This window comes from Hippopotamus amphibius, chromosome 6, assembly GCF_030028045.1.
Source record: "Hippopotamus amphibius kiboko isolate mHipAmp2 chromosome 6, mHipAmp2.hap2, whole genome shotgun sequence".
Classification (NCBI taxonomy): domain Eukaryota; kingdom Metazoa; phylum Chordata; class Mammalia; order Artiodactyla; family Hippopotamidae; genus Hippopotamus; species Hippopotamus amphibius.
Genome location: NC_080191.1, coordinates 76,392,648 through 76,412,789, shown reverse-complemented (window position 1 = coordinate 76,412,789; position 20,142 = coordinate 76,392,648). Strand labels below are relative to the sequence as shown.

Below are 20,142 nucleotides of genomic sequence, written 5' to 3'. Positions count from 1 at the left end.
TGCCCTTATAGAACTATAATTCGGGTCTTGCAGTCATGGGTTTTTGTTGTGTTTTTTTTCTAACCAAACATCTCAGGACTCATTATCTGATGGAGAAATTTTTTTGAATTTTATGTAAGGTACCTCAAAAATATTAGCAATTAAAATTCCATTCATCTGTGTAGCTAAGAAATTTCCTTTACTAGGCATTCTCTTCGAATGCAATGATATAAAATCAGTGCTGCCCCGGGGAAGACAGGGTATTTCCTTACTGCGGCTGTGGGGGCTGAGAGGATGGTGTCATTCGCTCTCTAAGAGGTTTGCAGGGGGCTCCCAGAGGAGTGGAGCTCTGAGTTGCATCTTGAGCAACAGCTATTGGTACTCACAAGAGTTTGGGCTCTGTGCTGTGTACCTGGTGGTTACCTACAAAGCCTGCCGGTGCATCTTGCTCTGCACTTACTCCCCTACTGGGTATTTTTTAATCACTGCTACTATAGGTTCCAGCAAGGACCCCATGACCGCTGCTTTCATTTGTTTTGTACACAGGATTCATGGACCTGCCTCCCTTTCCTTCCTTATGGGGTCAGCAGTGCTTGCAAGAACCTAGAGTCTGCACGAGTTGGGGGGTATAGGAAGCCTGCCCTGAACAGCAAGTTTGATCCATTTCCATCCGAAAAAACAACTGGCCTTAGGCAACATGTTTCTAATTGTCTAAGTCATTCTGCATGTGTGCGTGTGCTTGCAGGCTTGTGCGTGTACACAAACTGTGCATATGTAGCACGATTCCAATCTGTGTAAAATGTAGTGGATGAGCAGCACATGACAGTAGGCTCAGCCCCTGAAGATTTACCAGGAAAGAAGACAGCTGCATGGCAAAGCTGCTGCTTATAATTAAGGAAGGAATGGGCTATGTCCTGCGCCACTCAGCAGCGTCAGCCATTTGAATGACAGCCGGTTTGTTTAGCTCTGTAACGCGCCCCCACCCCCCAAGCCCCCCCACCTTTTTATGGGCCAGGAGTTAATTTCTTTTTGAGAACGCTGCTTTGGACTGCCATCTCTAGTATCATTGTAAGATGGGATATGACATGATGACTGGAAAATCCCAACTAGAAACCATGATGAATGAGCGAAAAACCGGAGTTGCTTTTAACGTCTCTTTTTAACTTTGTAAATGAGGGGAAAACTGTTTTCAAAACCTTGTAGACTTTCCGGTTTCTAACAGGGCCATGTTGCCCGTTTTGCAGTTGACAAGAAAACTATAATGCTTTCTCTGGCTCGAGCGAGCTGTAAGAAGTATCACAGCACCCCTGATGGCTCTCAACAGGATGGATGAGGAGGGAAATGAACAGGCTTCCCATTGTTACCGTGCATTTTTGCCAGGATATTTCATTAGCGTAAACACTGAACCCGTTGTCATCTTGTTTAGCCACTTGACCCTGGTGATTCTCAGCTCTGTGTGTCCTGATGAGTAGAGCAGGCGCATGCACTGGGACAGGGCCTAATTACTGGCAGCAGAATCACTGCTGACCCAGGACGGGATTAACTGCTCTTTTGCAGTCTTTATCCTGGAACATTAGCGCTGTCTGGTTATCTTGCTTCAGTTGAGGGATTCGGGACAATAGCGGTGCTGATGGTAACGGTGGGCAATCTCCCTGTTTGTTTTGCAGGTCACCGCCAGGGGGTTTGGGCCGCTGCTGCAGTTCGCCTACACCGCCAAGCTGTTACTCAGCAGAGAAAACATCCGCGAGGTCATCCGCTGTGCCGAGTTCCTGCGCATGCACAACCTGGAGGACTCTTGCTTCAGCTTCCTGCAGACCCAGCTCCTGAACAGCGAGGATGGCCTGTTTGTGTGCCGAAAGGACGCAGCGTGCCAGCGCCCGCGCGAGGACCACGAGAACAGCGCCGGAGAGGAAGAGGAGGAAGAGGAGGAGACGATGGATTCCGAGACGGCCAAGACGGCTTGCCCCAGGGACCAGATGCTTCCAGACCCCATCCGCTTTGAGGCCACTGCCATCCCAGTAGCAGAGAAGGAAGAAGTTTTGCTGCCCGAGTCCGACGTGCCCGCGGACACCAAGGAGAGCTCGGCAAAGGACGCGCTAACGCAGTACCCCAGATACAAGAAATACCAGCTTGCATGTACCAAGAATGTCTATAATGCATCATCACACAGTACCTCAGGTTTTGCAAGCACATTCAGTGAAGATAACTCTGGCAGCAGCCTCAAGCCAGAGCTTGCCATGGGGCAGATTAAAAGCGAGCCGCCCAGCGAAGAGAACGAAGAAGAGAGCATCACGCTCTGCCTGTCCGGAGATGAGCCTGACATCAAAGACAGAGCCGGGGACGTGGAGATGGACCGGAAACAGCCCAGCCCCGCCTCGGCGCCCGCCCCCGCCCCCCCTGCCGGGGCCGCCTGCCTGGAGAGGTCCAGGGGCGCGTCCTCCCCCTCCTGCTTAAGGTCTCTGTTCAGCATCACAAAAAGTGTGGAGTTGTCCGGCCTGCCCGGTACTTCTCAGCAGCACTTTGCCAGGAGTTCAGCGTGCCCTTTCGACAAGGGGATCACTCAGGGTGACCTTAAAACTGACTATGCCCCTTTCCCGGGGAATTACGGACAGCCCCACGTGGGCCAGAAGGACGCATCCAGCTTCACAATGGGGTCGCCCCTCAAGGGGCCTGGGCTGGAGGCTCTCTGTAAACAGGAGGGAGAGCTGGACCGGAGAAGTGTGATCTTCTCCTCCAGCGCTTGCGACCAAGTGAGCACCGCGGTGCACTCCTATTCTGGGGTGAGCGGTTTGGACAAAGACCTCTCTGAGCCGGTGCCAAAGGGCCTGTGGGTGGGGGCTGGCCAGTCCCTCCCCAGCTCACAGACCTACTCTCACGGTGGGCTGATGGCGGACCATTTGCCAGGAAGGATGCGGCCCAACACTAGCTGCCCGGTGCCAATCAAAGTCTGCCCTCGCTCGCCGCCGTTGGAGACCAGGACTAGGACTTCCAGCTCCTGCTCCTCCTACTCCTACGCGGAGGACGGCAGCGGGGGCTCTCCCTGCAGCCTCCCTCTCTGCGAGTTCTCCTCCTCACCCTGTTCCCAGGGAGCCAGATTCCTTGCCACAGAACATCAGGAACCAGGCCTGATGGGAGATGGAATGTACAACCAAGTCCGACCCCAGATTAAATGTGAGCAGTCTTACGGAACCAACTCCAGCGACGAATCCGGATCGTTCTCGGAAGCAGACAGTGAGTCGTGTCCTGTGCAGGACAGGGGCCAGGAGGTAGGGAACCCGCCTAAATTCAAGCATGTGATCCACCCTCGGTCCTTTATCTGGACTCTCCCTGCCCCCCACCACTGCCAGGTTGTTCTTGTTTGTCAGGATTCAAGGTTACAGTGAAGGGGCTGCCTCCCCCATCCATAGAGTTGGGAGGCTTCCAGGCGATTCCAACTTAACCACTTTGTCCTAGAAAGCACTTGAAATTTGATAGAGATTTCAGTACTCAACAAGCAGAGGCAAAGGAAACAAAGTAAGTCTAATGCCTGAAAGCGTGCACAGGTACTGGAGATTCCCCCACCCCTTGCTCCTCCATCTGCTTTGAAAGGATGCCATACCCGTCACCATCATCCCTGCCCCGCACCTCTTCAGGGTGAAGGAAAATATAGGATCGCTTTCAAAGCTGATTGAAACTAGAGCGATCCACACTAAACAGGTGCTTTCCCAGCACCTTTAAGCTTCCTTGTCAACAGGGACCCTGGAGCCATCCCTTGTCCACTGCAACGCGGGTGATGGACAGCTCACCGTCCGTCCCGGTCCCAGTGTCACGGAAGAAGCACCCTTGTCAGTCACACGTAACTGTATAATGTGTCATTTCCCAAGCTCCCCACAAACGGTGAAAGTCACTGTAAGGAGCAGTGGGGTTGAGTAGCGGTTTCTGTCCACCCTGAAAGCTAAGTGCTTTCTAGATAAAAATTCCGAAAGGCTCCATCCGCGTCTTCCCGATGCCCTGAGAGGAAGCAGAAGCAACACCAGTCACATTGTGAGCAAGGCTCGCGTGGCCTAGGAGAGAAAAGAATAGACGCCCCAGATGTTCCCCCCTTCCCCAGTAACATGAGAGGCCCCCAGAAAGATCTGAGGGTGTCTGTGTCGTGATCTGCCCTGTCTTGGTGATTGACAAGGAACCAACCTGAGACCGCCATCTGTGTCTCAGACCTGCCTCGAGAGCGGGATGGAGCGAGCCTGGTGAGAAATCTCTCCCGAGAACTGCTTCTCCAAAAAACACAGGAGGAAATGAAGCGTGGTCCTCATTAGGCCAGTGCCCTCTGTCCGCGTCTGCACTCCCTGGATATTAGCCTCTAGTAAAGCAGGGACGTTAACCCAACCAGACAGCAGAAATGCCACACGGGGTGAGGTGGCTTTTCACAGAGCCACGTGCGGTTTATTCAGCCTCTGCGAGGTTGGTGAGAAGCACATGAAGGTTTTAGATTGGGCATGTTTTGAAAAGAGATTCCAAAGCTCCCTGCGCCAACTACAGAAATGCCCTGTGGTCACTTCCTCTTTTGCTAGCTAGCCTGGTCCACGTTCTTCTGTTACTGTCTGGCAAAAATGGAAAAAGAAGCATACCGAAAGGATTTAATTTAGCTAAAAGACATTAAAAAGGAAATTTTAATGGGAAACTATTGCAATTTGAATGTACTATCTCCCCTCAAGGTTTGGGATGGAGGGTTGGGCTCCATGCCCCAAACTAGAGGCACATCTGTGTCGTCACATCTGTGTCCCTGACCAGAGAGGACTGAGGTTTCGTGAAAACAGTGAAAGGTTGTGCTCTTTCCTCACTCATTTCTTTCCCTCTGATCACAACTTTTAAGAAGTTTTCTTTTTCTTCTGAAATTATTCATAAGCATCCCTGATGCAGAAGCCCAGTGACTGGGTCCATTGGCATAATGATTTCCCTTGCCAAGGATCAGTGTCTCAAGAAAAGGACAAATGCCTCTGAGTTTTTGGGTTTGTGGTTTTTTGTTTTTCTCTCCCTTAAGGGGAGCCCCGCCATTAACTAAAGGGGGTTTGTGTGTGTATGACATTTGCGTATGTCCAAGGACCTGTCAGTTTCAGATAAATCTCCTTTCATCTCTCTAATATCCCAAAAGAGAACTTAAAGTCACTTCTTGGAACTGAATGCCACCAACAAGAGCACGTGTGTCTTTCCTGTGTTCTGGCCTTATCACGTGTCTACCGTAGAACTTTTCAGTTTTAAGGGAATCGATGAAATGGAGGAATCATTCAACCAACAAAATAGTCATGTACAGGACTAGTCTCCCCTCAAAAAATACCACCGTTTTAAAAAATATTTTTATTTTCACTTTTAAAAAATAGATCTGTTCTTTGCATTTCTAAACAGTCTTGAAAAAAAGAGACATTTTCCAAATTTGTATGCATTTCAGGAATCACATTTAGCCCCTCTCAGTAGTACATTTTGGGTAGGATTGTTATAGTGAAGCTAAGGTTTTTCCCAATTTGACCTTTTAGTTTTCCTAAAGTAGAGGAGATTGGGTTTTCCAAGAACTGTCTCAGAGACTTAGCATGACTGCTCCTCCTTGAGTTAATAATTTGCTCTAGGGAGTTTCTTTGAGCCCAATGGAAGTGTGGTCTCCAGGAATAGCACTGAAGGCAAACCCTTCACAGAGTGAATCATAACTGGTCCAGAAGCCAACATCTCTTGGGCTGATTCTGCCCTAATCTGCTCTCGTGTAAGTTTCCAGGTGACTTCCCTTCCAAGTGAACCCCAAAGAGATGCTACAGCCAGAAACCAAAAAAAAGAGTTTCCAGGAGACTTCCCTGGCGGTCCAGTAGTTAAGATTCCACCCTTCCACTGCAGGGGGCTTGGGTTCCATCTCTGGTCAGGGAACTAAGATCCCACATGCCATGTGGTACAGAAATAAATAAATAAATAAATAAATAAATAAATAAATAAATAAATAAATAAGCAAAATTCAAAAAAAGAAAAAGAGTTTTCACCTCCAGCCAACCAACTGTTCTGTACTTCAGACCGATGGGTCCCAGCTTCCTCCCAGTCTCTCTTCCTCCACTTCTGTAAAGAGTCAAAGTGTTAGATCAAAGGAAAAGTGTTAATCTACCTTGTATTCTGATTTCTAGTTATATCCTCTTAACTCTCTCATCTCATCCTTTATTCCCCAGCTTTGAGGAAAGTTTAAATAAGCACAATATTGTCCTTTATCAGCAATCAGCTTTTTTAAGTTCCTTTTTAAAAATAATCAAACACAGCATACCCAGCCTCTAACATACCAAATTTAGCAGGCTTTCTTTGTGCCTACAACAATATACAAATACATATTCACATCTCTAGGGGTTTGGGTTTTATTTTAGTAGCATTTACTGTGTGATTACTAAGCAACTTGCTTTTTGCACATAGCTGTCTACTGTGTTCATGCCTCTAGGTCAATCATGTAGGGTTGACACATGCTACTTTAATATCCATGGTTCCCATAAACCACAATTGACGCAACAGTCACCCATCAGCAGACGTTCTGGTTTCCAATTTTTTCCCTCTTATAAACATTGCTGCAATAGACAGTCTTGTGAACATATTCAGCGGTGGTGCTTTTATTTAAGTGGGTTAAAGGTTATACTCATTTGTGCAATACTACCTACTTTCCCAAAAGGCTGTAGCAGTTCACATATCCTTCAACAACTTATGGGTGTCCATTTCTCCCTGTTCTTGCCAGTAGTCGTGGTTTTTTAGTTTTTGCCAGTCTGATGGGCAAAACATGATGACTTCTAATGAAGTCGATGTCTTTCTTGTGTGTATTCGCCATTTGTATTTTCTTTCCTGGACTTGTCATGTGTCCCTTTTTGTGCGTGTGTTGCTTGACTTTAATCAATGTACAGTATCCTTAATCCTTAATATGGGAATATTAATCCTTTCTTATACATGTTGCCTATATCTTCTCCTAGTCTATTTTTTATAGTATCCTTTTCCACTTAAAAAAATTTAAGTTTTATGTAATCAAGTTATCAGTCTTTTTCTTTATGACTTCTGGGTTTGCTATTTTACTTAAAAAGTCAACTTGTGAATTTTATTTATTTATTTATTTATTTATTTATTTATTTATTTATTTATTTATTTATTTTTGGCCACACAGCACGGCATGTGGGATCTTAGTTCCCTGACAAGGGATCAAAACCATGCCCCTTGCAGAGAGCACAGAGCCCTAACCGCTAGACCACCAGGGAATTCCCCAACTTGGGAATTTTTTTCTTACTTCCAATGATGAAAACCTGGACAGGTCGTATTAATTGAAAAAGGTAACATAAACAGTATGCATAACAAGGTCCTAGTTTATTTTATAAGGAAACATATAGATAATAAAAGCAGTATAGAGAATAAGATAAAATGGGAGGCAAAGTTGGTGAGAGGGTATACAGGGAAAGGTTTATTTCTGTATCTTTCTGTCATGTTTGCATTCTGTGTGTGTATATCTCGCACAGGTTCTTTTTTTTAATTGATACAGTCCACATACCATAAAATTCACTCTGTTAAAGTGAACAATAGAGTGGTTTTTCAGTGATTCACAAAGTTGTATGGCCATCAGCAATGTCTACAGCAATGTCTAATCCCAGAATATTTTCATCACCACATATCCCCCCCAGATACTGTGTTTCATCTTTAAACACAGTATCCAGTAGCAGTCACTTCTCATTGCCCTCTTCCCTTACCCCATGAAATTGCTAATCTACCTTCTGTCTCTATAGATTTGCATATTCTAGACATTTCATTTCAGTGAAATCTTACAGCACGTGGCCTTTTGTGTTTGGCTTCTTTCACTTAGCACGTTCTTTTTTTTTTTTTTTTGGTGGCGCACAGGCTTAGTTGCTCCGTGGCATGTGGAATCTTCCCAGGGCAGGGCCCGAACCTGTGTCCCCTGCATTGGCAGGCAGATTCTTTACCACTGCGCCACCTAGGAAGTCCTCACTTAGCACGTTCTTAAGGCTCCTCCTTGCCATCGATGTACCCACCAGGTACATTATCATGTATCAGTTCTTCACTCCTTTTTATTGCTGAATAATATTCCACTGTAGATATACCAATTTTGTTGAGCCGTTCGTTAGTTAAGGGACATTTGGGTTATTTCCACTTTGGGGCCACTATCGATTATCTACTATGAGCATCTGTATACAAGTTTCTCGTAGACATATGTTTTCAGTTCTCTTTGTTATATACCAAGGAGTGTGAATTGCTAAATCCTATGATATGTTTAGCCCTTTGAGGAACTATGAGACTGTTTCCCAAGATAACGGAACCATTTTACATTCCTACCAGCAATGTGTGAGGGAATCCACTGTCTCTGCATCCTCATCAACATTTGTTTGTGTCCATCTTTTTTATTATAGCCATTCTGGTGGCGTGAAATGATCTCACTGTGGTTTACAGGTTTGTTTTTAAATTTTGAAAATTATAGAAAAGTCACAAGCATCTGCCAATTAGTAAGCGTCTTAGTGAGATAGTTTTGTACCACGAGCATTAACTGTAGATTTTAATAAAGAAGCACTAGGAAGACTGTTTGCATAGTCAAAAGCATTGATTAGCTGGACTTGCTTTATTAACATGCGCCTTGTCATGAGGGATGAAAGTGTATGAGGGTGATGTGTGTACGTGTGTGTTTGTGTGTGGGGGGGGGGGGACACACAGGGAGAAATAAGGTCCAGAGCAAACACTGAAATGTTATCTAGAAGAGCCGTGTCTGACTCTAACTCTTCCACCCAAATGTTGACTTCCAAGACAGATGTTAGATGTAAAATTTTTACAATCCTTTTTGTGGTTTTTTGAATCAGGCATCTTTTTAAAGTTACTTTTCAAAATTTATTTATTTATTTATTTATTTGGCTGTGTTGGGTCTTTTTTTGCTGTGCACAGGCTTTCTTTTAGTTGTGGTGAGTGGGGGCTACTCTTTGTTGTGGTGTGCGGGCTCCTCACTGCCGTGGCTTCTCTTGTTGTGGAGCATGGGCTCTAGGTGCATGGGCTTCAGTAGTTGCAGCACATGGGCTCAACAGCTGTGGCTCACAGGCTCTAAAGCACAGGCTCAATAGTTGTGGCGCACAGGCCCAGTTGCTCTGCAGCATTTGGGATCCTCCTGGAGCAGGGATCGAACCCAGGTCCCCTGCACTGGCAGGTGGACTCCCAACCACTGCACCACCTAGGAAGCCCCTAAAGTTACTTTTTAAAGTTGGTGTGCTTAATAGAAAGGAAACCTTGCTGGGCAGCATAGAAGTCAGCCATATTTCTAATTAAAACAATGTTTTCATGTTGTCTAGAAAGACTCTTAGCATCTGGACCTCCAGAGCATACTGTGTGACCAAAAGAAGAAACTACGTGACAAAGAAAGACAGGGCTGACAAACACAAATACTGATACTATTACTACAACGACTACTACTACTTCATAGTTATAAGGCAATTCAAACTTTTCAAAGCACTTTCTCCATCTGTTTCCAGTTTTATTCTTCATAGCAACCCTCTAAGCGAAGTAGGGCAGATATTTACTCCTTCTGATTCCCAGTTCCTCAAAGAACTTCAGGACAGAGAAGGAAAGACTTGCCTGAGATCACACAGCTAGGTCATTGCAGCATCAACAGCCAAAGTCCAGGTGTCCTGTGTTTGTTTCAAAAACTGGACTGTAAGAATAGAGGTTAGAAGGACAGTTGTGTAAGAAGCATGCCTTTGGCAGAGGAGATTTTGTCACTGGCATCTGCCCAGCCCCAAGCTGGCTGTCCTCATTCTGACAGCACTAGGACTGTCAGCCCAATGGGCATCTTCCTTCATTCCTCAGACAGCTCACAGGGATCTGAGGGGCTTGTAAGAGCATAAATGTTAAAGGCTTTGGCGAGGTGACTGCACTGTCAGGTCCTCGGGGTTCTGCTAAGAGGATCCAACTCCTACGGCTTTTACTCTACATCTAATAGTGAAACCAAGAAAGGAGATAGGAAAGAAGATTGACCCACCAGCTTCCACTGGGATTTCTAGAGGAAAGAGGTGCTTCTTTTCGCCTTTTCTGCAACATCTGCATCTCTGTCCTGCTTTTCCAATAGCCCCCATTCGGCACACCAAAGACACCAGGCGAGTGAGAGGTGTGGTGAGGTGAGGTAGCCGTAGTACCATATGATTACAACCCTGTAAAAAGTCTGCAGAGGAAGCAAAGATCACGGGGAAGTCGACCCGAGCAGGAGAATCATTTGGGAGTGAGAATTTTATTCTCCTCTTTTGTCTCGTAATGGAATTTGCTGCTAGAAGTTATATTTCTCATACAATTTTTAAATGATATTTTTGTTTAACTGGGAGAGAGGGGATGTGGTTTTGGTGGCAGAACCAGGGTAGTTGTTGGCAAGAGAGAGAAAGGGAGCAGCTGATTTCTGTCTGGCGAGAAAGAAGCACCAGCACCTGGGGTCCAGCTGGCAGCATCCCCTGGTCAGGCCCCCAAGGAGGAATACTTAGGTTTCATTCACTGTCCAGATGTCACAGCATCTTCACACCTTTTATCAGCCCCTGGGGCCAGAGGTCCCTCGCACTGCAGGGACCACTCATTTCACTGTCAGCTCCAGAGCTGGAGCCCCCAGGAGGTCTCACTCCCTTCTCTGGTCACCACTGAGCCACCCAGGGTGGGTACCGGGTGAAAACGTCCTCTGCCCTGTCCCTCCTGTTGTGCTCCAGAGGGAGAAGAGTGAGCACCTTGCTGGGATGGGATGATAGCGACAGAGCAGAGTAGACCTGGCTGCCTCTGACTCCTGGAGTGAGTCTCCACTGAGAACCCTAATGGGGGCTGCCCCGGTGCGGCTGCCCCACATCTAAAGAGACATCGGCGCCCTGGATGTCACGAGCCCTTACCCTCCTGAGCCGCCTGGCCCGCCTTCTGCGCCTCCACGCCAAGCCTCACTCGAATGCGATCGCAAAATGTAGCTGCAGGCTGGCTGCTCACGGCGGTGGTAGTTGGCTGCACTCTCCATCTTGTCACCTCACTGTTTATGAGGGTCCGGGGCGTGAAAAGTAAGCCACCTCCGAGAGGTAAAATCCTGGAAGAAACAGTGTGTGGAGGGACAGTAAATCAGATGTGAAGCCCTCTGGGGTCTGTTTGGGTTGTAAGAAGTTGACAGAAGAAAGGCAGGAGGGCCTCAGCCTTCTCAGGGTCCAAGGCCAAGTCACATGAGCTGACTCTCGAGCCCATCTGGGGACTATGTGGGTGCCTGCCCGTCTGGGAAGGGGATGTTCTCCCAGCTCCATAGTGGGTTCTGTGACTGCCGTTTATCTCCAGGGAAGATGTCCGTTAGCGTGGAGCTTACTACCCTGAAATCAGTGTGGCAAGGTTTCCACTGTGCCTTTCCAGGAACAGGTCAGCGGCTTCCCTTTGGTGGTGGGAGGAAGTCATCCCTTACTAGAGGGGTAGCAGCACCTTTTAGAAAGAAACAAGTAGCTGGGGCTTGGGGGCTTTCTTTGTTTCACATGGAAGAAAGTCTATAGCTGACGATTTTCCTTTGACCTCTTTGCAAAGCAGTTTGAGTTGCAGCGGTTCTGCTGAAATGTTATATGGCCTTTTGCTTCAAGGACTTTGAAACCAGCATTGTTGATTTTTCCTCTTTCCTGTCAGCCTCGGTCCTGTTTCCGTCGTGTTTTAAATTTGCTGTCAGGAGGATTTTAAATACAGTGGCTCTTGGCATAGAAGGCCTTTTGACTTTCCCTGTGGCCTGAACTGTAGGGATATATTCTGTCTGAAAATAAGTGAACACAGTGTAGAGCAGAAGCAGAATTGCTTTGTTGTCAGCAGAGGGAGAGACGCCACGAGGCCCGAAGTGCTATAACCCCTGCTGTGCAAACAAGCCTTCTGCCTGGTGAGGAAACATCCGTGTCCCCAGACAGACCTCTGTGTTATTTAGGTACCGTCAGGCTCTGAGTGTCTGTTTGTTATCCAAAGGGTATAAAAGGGAAATCAAACATTCTTTCATATCATTAGAAGCCCTGTGCAAACACAGCCCGTGGACAAAGCCCTTTCCCGGGTCCATAAACAAGGAGCTGTTTGTCCTGACTGCCCGGCGTTAGCAGCCGGAGCAGGGCTGAGCCGAGCGTGGTGTCACGTGTGCTGTTGCGATTCTGCTCTCTTGGGCCAGAATTTGACAGGTGTCGTGGGATGGAGTTTGCCCTATGGAAGTTCAATCAGGGCACCCACTGGGAGCCTTCCACAAATGCCACGTCTAACAGGCTCAGAGCTAGGAAGGAACCTGACTAAGCCATTGCACCCAGCCGCAGGAAGGCAGATGATTGTTTAGTAGGACTGCCTTTGTGCCTGCGGATTAACTGGCCACAAATGCCAGCGTCCAGACTCATGTCTGCCTGCATCGGATGCAACCAAAGCAAAAGCCTGAGCTCAGGATAAAATATCTTCCTCTCACTCCCCTGAACAACCCAGACATAACGCTGCAGCTTCTGAATATTAACAGGGGCCTGGTGTCTTCACCCACAAATACTTTGATCCGTTAAACCCAGCCCTGCCCTTCGGATTCTCTGGTTACTCCAGTTCACTCGAGTCCGCTTGTTCTCTTCCAAAGCTGTGCTGCCCAGGACAGGAGGCACACGTGGCTACTGAGCTCTGGAAACAAGGCTTGTCTGAATCGTGACGTACCCCCCAGTGTAAAATACACCTCAGGTTTTGAAAATTCAGTATCCCCCCTCAAAAAGGTGAACTATCTCCATAATTTTTGCGTTAATTACAGGTTAAAAATATTTTAGCTCCACTGGGTTCAATTAACTAGCTTATGAAAATTAACTTCACCTGTTTCTCTTCACGTCCTTTAACGTGGCGACTAAAAGATGTAAAAACCACACACGCAGCTCAGGTTGTTTGCGTTGGACAGCGCTGGGCTGGCTCCTGGGGGAAGTTTAGGCTTATAGCGCCATCTGCTGGTCCACCTGAAGCAGGCCCCGGTGTAAGCCGGAGTTTGGCCATCTGAGCCGGGAAACACTTGTCTCTTGGCCAAGCAACACGCAAACTTCCTCTTCCAGAAGCTTCTGAGCAGGACCAGAGCTGACCTCTGAAGTCTCTGCCTCATCTGGAGTCTTTTTTTTTTAACTTTTTATTTTATATTGGAGTGTAGTTGATTAACAATGTTGTGTTAGTTTCAGGTGATTCAGTTACACATATACACCTATCTATTCTTTTTCAAATTCTTTTCCCAATTAGGTTGTTACAGAATATTGAGCAGAGTTCCCTATGCTATACAGTAGGTCCTTGTTGGTTATCTATTTTAAATACAGCAGTGTGTAGGGACTTCCCTGGTGGTCCAGTGGGTAAGACTCCACACTCCCAGTGCAGGGGCCCAGGTTCGATCCCTGGTTGGGGAACTGTATCCCACATGCTGCAACTAAGAGATCAGGCACAGCCAAAATATCGATAAATAAAATTATTTTTAAATACATAAATAAAGCAATGTGTATAGATCAGTCGCAAACTCCCTAACTACTCCTCTCCCCCACCCTTTCCCCCTGGTAAGCATAAGTTCGTTCTCTAAGCCCCCGTCAGGAGTCTTGGAGAGGGCAGTGGCAGACTGTTGGAAGGTGCAGACCTGTGTTCTCTACCTCATGGGTGCTGAGCAAGTCCATAAGAACAGCAGTTTTTTTCATAAGAAAGATTTCAAACCACCACAGGGTTGTAAAGAAGCATTTAACAGAATATAAGGAGGACGCAGATCCATCTCTGAAAAGACTAGTGTCCTCTCTTTGGATGATGTTTCCCTGCCTTGATTTGTCAAGAGTTTGAAAGTAGGGCTCTTGCTAATAATCATATCTGCATCAGTTATCTGTCGCTGCATAACAAAATATCCCAAAACTTTGTGGCTTCAAACAACGATAATCATTTAACATCTCTCACTGTTTCTGTGGGTCTGGAATTCAGGAGGGGCCCATTTGAGCACTCCTGGCTCAGGGCAGCTCATGGGGTTGAAGTCACACGTTGTCTAGGGCCGGTCTCTGAAAGTCTGCCTGGGCCCAAAGGATCCACGGCCAGGGGGCTCATTCATGTGACTGGCGAGGTGATGCTGGTTGTTGCCTAGAGGCTCAGTTCTCCACGTGGGCCCCTCCACAGGGCTCCCTGAGTGTCCTGGAGGCTCGGCAGCTGGGGTCCTCCAGACAGCACAATCCAAGAGGCCTCGGGGAAGTTGCACAGCTTTTATGACACAGCCTCAGAAGTTACATGCCATGACTCCCGAGTCACTGTATTGGTCGAGGCAGCAACATGCATCTCACCTCTTGATAGAGGAAGATCAAGCTCTCATTGTAAAAGAAAATGTGAGAAAGGTTGGCCATAGTATTTACCAAAAATACAAAGTGACTAATGGGTGTGTAGCACTGTGCAGCTAAAAAGCATGCCCCATTTTGCAGATGAGGAAATTGAGGCTCAAAGAAGTAAAGTAACCAGCCTGCGGTCTCACATCTGGCAGGAAGGACTAAAGCCAGTTCTAACTCCTAGATCACACTGGTGTAGCCTCTCCAGGTTCTCTCCCTATGTCTCCCTTATGCTGTTGTAACTACAAATTACACTGACAATTTCATCTTTCCAGCATCTTCAAGGAGTTCAGTGCTCTCTTCATTCAAATGTTTTAGATGATTTGTCAGATGACGTCCGTTTATAAGTTGTCGTTTTACTGAGTTGAGGCTCAATGGGGGTAGCTTTCAACTAACTGTAGAATCCTTCTTACAAAAGTGCTATAGCAATGACGACAATACACATGTTCCAATATTTTCCATGCTGTTTGCTTCAAAGATCTCAGGAATGATAACCACATTATAATGTATGTGTTCACGTTCTGTCTGATTATCTGGATATTATATCTTATTTTATTTGAAACAGGAAAGAATAATCACTGCTTGCTTCAAAAGTTTTCATAGTACTTAGTCATTAAAAAGGAGGTTTTACCGTTCTTTGATGTTCCACCTGCCAGAACAAAAACTAAAATTCAGGGACTTCTCTGGCGGTCCAGTGGTTAAGACTGTGTGCTTCCACTGCAGGGGGCACAGGTTCGATCCCTGGTCAGGGAACTAAGATCCCATATGCTGCACAGTGCCGCCAAAAAAATAAAAACAAAAAAATAAAATTCAAACTGCCATCATCATATTCTATTATTCTTGGTTCCAGGTCAAACTTCCCTTTCCTGTAGATCAAATCACAGATCTTCCAAGGAACGATTTCCAGATGATGATTAAGATGCACAAGCTAACCTCAGAGCAGTTAGAGTTCATTCATGACGTCCGCCGGCGCAGCAAGAACCGCATCGCGGCCCAGCGCTGCCGCAAGAGGAAGCTGGACTGTATTCAGAACTTAGAATGTGAAATCCGCAAACTGGTGAGTCGGCCCGCCCTTTGCTGTCCGCAACCTGGAGCGAGCCTGGCTGGTGCAAAGTTACAGTAGCTAAGGTCAGAGAGGCAGAGAGAAGCGCCACCGTTCAGGGACGTTCCAGTTGATTTTTAAACGAGTTCTCAACAAAAATAATGGCTTTACATCTGTAATGTGTGTGTGCCGGAGCGGGGGGGGGGGGTGTGATTGTGTGTCAGTATTTTATATCCTTTAGCCATTCATATAGAGGTGATTCTTTTAAGTTTATTGAAGTATAGTTGACTTACAATGTTGTATTAATTTCTTCTTACAGCACAGTAACTCAGTTATACATGTATATATACATTCCTTTTCATATTCTTTTCCATTATGGTTTGTCACAGGATATGGAATGTAGTTCCCTGTGCTCTACAGTAGGACCTTGTTGTTTATCCATCCTATACATAATAGTTTGCCTCTGCTAATCCCAAACTCCCATTCCTTCCCTCCCCTAGAGGTGATTCTTTTTTATTTTCCATTTAACGTGCTGAGAGCTAAGTAACATTTACTGCATGCATATGTGGACCAGGTGTTATTCTAATCCCTTTCTGTAGATGTTCACAGGTAATCCTCACATCGACCCTATGATTTAGGTACTATTTTATCTCCATTTACAGAGGAGGAAACCAGAGAGCAGAGAGGTTGGGTAACTCCCCACTATGTGGCAGAGCTTGAATGCAAACCCAGCTGTCTGATTCCAGATCTTGCTATTGCACTGCTTTCTTCCCCCTCCACAGAGGAGTGTAGGTTAGCGGTAGGACTCGGACCTACCACCAGGGGTCGCTCAGCCATGTGATCGCCTGAAGCCCTTCGCAGCCCTTCTCAGGGAATAATCTCCCATCTCCCAAGCCTCCCCCTCACTCAGAGTTCTGCACTCCCTTCTCCTTGATAAGCAACCTTACGCTACAGGAAATAAATGCAGGTGGCCTCTGGCTCCTGCCTGTACCCTTGAAGGCAATCAACCCAACCTCATTCAGCTCAGCCTTTCTGCGGGCCAAATCGTGGAAAGTCACCCCAGGTGCCCTGTGTCACGCTGAAGAAGAGGGAGGCCACGAACTGTGGTCATGATCTACGTTTGGCTCCTCAGGCTATACCTGGCAGTCCTGTGCCTCCTGGTAAGCCGTGGTCCTGACGAGAACCTAAGAGCAAGATAAGCCTGAGTAAATGTTACCCGTTCTCAGACAGTCCTAGACCTTAGGGTCTTTCTTTTTTTTAATGTAATTAACACCCACCAAGCAGGGACAGTTTTTTGCCCATGTTCAGCAGCTGTCATCGCCTACAAAATAGAGGCCAAGCTCCTTAGCAAGATGCACTGTGCTCTCCATGATTCGGTCTACGCCCCAGCACCACCTTTCACCCCCTTTCTGGAACTTGACTGCTAATAAAGTCAGATGGGGTGCACGTCTCCTCAGCCCCATCTCCTGCTGTTTCTACCTCTGTGCTCGTGCCTCCGCTGTTTCTTCTCTCCCTCAGACAGTCCCTGACTGTTCTGTTTTTCTTTCTGACTACATCCTTTGTTCCTTAAGAGGCCAGTTACTGTCACCTCTCCAAGAAGCCCCTTTCCTGAGTCCCTGGCGAGGCTGTGCATCTGTCCTCAGAGCCCTGATCTGACCTCCGGCTACACAGTTATCGCATTAGTCTTGTGTTATCTGTGTACGCGTGTCTCCTCAGCCCCGGCCTTAGACTGTAGGTTCCTCATGACAAGGATGGTCTTGATCTCTGAATCTCCAGTGCAGGCCCATTGAAGCCTCTCAAGGAAATGTCTGCTGCCCTAAAATGTATTGGACCTTGTGACTGAGTTGTGGGATTACAAATTCCTTCTTTCTTTCCAATTTCTCTTTACTGTTGTTTTAACAACAACAACAATGTTTAACTTAAGCCAACAGAAGGAAGCAAGGTATGGCTGCTGGGGAATGTGGGTCTTCTGAAAGCCTGCTGGGCTTAGGTGGGGACCCAGACAAGGCTGGGCCTGCTGGGGAGAAGGCATCAGGGCCTTAAGCTCATGTCTATGGTAACTTCAGCCCTGAGCTCTTTTTCAGGTACAAGAATAACTCTAATCACCCATATTTGAGAAATGCCTGATTTTTTGTAATCACTACTCATCTCTGTTTAATTTTGTAATACTGAACAAATATAAAAGTCTAAGCCACACACCCAGCAGATACCTAAAGCTCTTTGCTAATATTATTCAGTTGAAAAACCAAGAAGGCATCTCCTAGTTCTCCCCCAGCTTTTTTGGAAACCCTTTGAATAATGTGCTGCATTTCCCTGCTGAATGAGAGTATCACGTGCTCCTCAGTGTGCACCTGTCACTTAGAGCATCCCGCTCTTAACCGAGGCCTTGATTTATACTGCCTTTCCTGCAGAGAGCCAAAACACTGTCAGGTGCGGCGTTTCATTTTCTTCCCCCTAGAAAGTGGCCCAGGACAGTTTGCAGATCAGTGGGCGTGGAGATGTGGGTGGCTTGGCCAGAGTGATGTGGCAGAGTGGAGACCGAGGTCACTCCTGGGCCTGGTGTTGCCTCTCACTTTGCAGACTAGCAGGTGCAGGGAAGGAGGTCCAGGTTGCGCAGCCACGAGTGTAAGATTTCTTTTCTTCGGGAGCCCTCGAATGTGTTTTATTCTGTACCCGCGCCCCGCTCTGGGATGTGGTGCCCACTCCCGGTGGGCGAGGGCAGACTGGTCCCGCCCTGCGATGCTCCTTTCCCGCCCGACTCCCACCCGCACGTGGTCTCCCGCATGTCACTCACGCTGCTTTTGCAAACTTGAAAAACGTATTCTCTCGAGTTGCACTTGTACATCTGTTTATTTTTCATTTTTAAAACATGTTTTCTTGATAAATTTATAAATATTTTAGCAGGTGCCTTTTCCCCGTGTAAATCTCTGTCTCCGACACATGCTTACACTGCCTGCCAGATTGCATTTGTCTTTTAGCACGTGCAGCTCCCTTGTAGGAGACCCCCGGTCATATGTTTGCTTCTCCCTCTCCTCCTCCCAGCCCCCCCCCTTCCCTCTCTCTCATCCTCTCCTATCCTGTCCTCATCTTTCCTGCATACCCTTGCAGAGGGTGAGGACTCACTTCACAGCGCTTCCGATGTCCCGTTTCTCCATCGATTTCACTGTGTGCATCTCACGCCGCCACCTCCTCTTGTCACCTCACACAGCTAGTGATGTTAAAACCTTCATCAGTCTCCCCTGTGGTAACTAAATTCATCTCTCTGGTGGGGTGATGCACTTCAGTAACACAAGAGCTTATGTGGGGTTTTCTCTAAGAAGAAGATCTCAGAACCCTGGGCTGGTACACTGGGGCCCAGCCTCCGCACCTCTGTCCCCGCTTCCCGTGTCCAGAGAGAATCAGGACTTGGGACTCCCTAGCAGTCCCCAGCCGTCTGTGCCGTTGTGTTCAGTCCATCAGCCAGAAAGCTCAGAGAGCCTCCCCATGTACGATTGAACCATGTGAAACTGCTGATCGTTGATTTTCCTTTTTACAATTTTCTTTTTTTTTTTTTAATAGACTTGCTTTTTTAGAGAAGGTTTAGCTTCACAGCAAAACTGAAGGGAAGATACAGAGTTTCCACCTGCCCCCTATCTCTGCACACTCACACCCCCCCTAGAGTGGTGCTTTTGTTACAATTGATGAAGCTGTATTAACACATCATAATCACTCAAAGTCCATAATTTACCTTAGGGTTCACTCTTGGTGTTGTACATTCTGTGGGTTTGGACAAATCTATAATGAATGACATGTATCCACAATGACAGTGACACTGAGTAGTTTTATGCCCTAAAAATCCTCTGTGCTTCAGCTATTCATTCCTCCCTCCCCCACCCCAACCCCTAGCAAACACTGATCTTTTTACGGTCTCCATAGTTTTGCCTTTATAGAGAATGTCCTATAGTTGGAACTGGTCCACCGGTTTTGACCTTCAGAAATTGAAACCTAATGCGTTTGGGGGAGATTCTCAACCACAAGGTTTGGAACTACGAGTTTTCCAGTTGATTCTCCGCAAACCCCAAATTCCAGGAAACTGGAACCTTGATTCTCTGCAGTCTTCTGGTTGGTGGTGATGTTGCTGGTCCCTTGGCCGGGCCTCAGAGAGGGGTGAAGGTGTCAGGGTCCGTGGCACATCTGGATGGGCTGCTCAGGTGGGAGATTTGCCAGAAAAGTGTGTCCAGGCTCCCTGGATAGATACCTTTTAAGTTTCTAGATCCTGACCTAGTCATTCATGAGTTTACACTATAATGTAGGATGCAAAAACCAAAGTTGGAAACCTGCCAGACCCTATGGTATAGCACAGGGAACTCTGCTCAATATTCTGTCAATAACCTAAATGGGAAAAGAATTTGAAAAAGAATAGAAAAAAAAAATAATGATGTGGACTTGTGTGATTCCATTTATATGAAATGTTCTAGAGAATGTATATCCGTAGAGATAGAATGAAGGTGAGTGGTTGCCTGAGGCTGGGGGTGGGGATGGGGATGGCTGCAGAGGCCATGAGAGAGATTCTTGGGGTGATGGGACTGTTCTAAAATTGAATCGTGGGATAGTTGCCCAACTGTATAAATTTACTACAGATCATTGATTGTTTCATACTTGAAATTCATGAATTTTATGGCATGTAAATTAAACCTCAGTAAAGCTGTTAAAAATTTTTTTTTAAAAAAAGAGGGACTTCCCTGGCAGTCCAGTGGTTAGGACTTCCTTTCCAATGCGTGGGGGCGGGGGGGCAGGTGTGGGTTCGAGCCCTGGTCA

General features: G+C 46.8%; 1 protein-coding gene across 1 annotated transcript in view; it reads left to right on the top strand.

The window, feature by feature from the left end:
* The window catches only part of BACH2 (BTB domain and CNC homolog 2), a 260,715-nt gene that overhangs the window by 239,870 nt on the left and 703 nt on the right, over positions 1 to 20,142 (top strand). The window contains exons 5-6 of the mRNA XM_057740233.1: positions 1,647 to 3,245; positions 15,154 to 15,360. Coding sequence (XP_057596216.1) covers positions 1,647 to 3,245; positions 15,154 to 15,360 — 1,806 coding nt within the window. The remainder of the gene's footprint in view (positions 1 to 1,646; positions 3,246 to 15,153; positions 15,361 to 20,142) is intronic.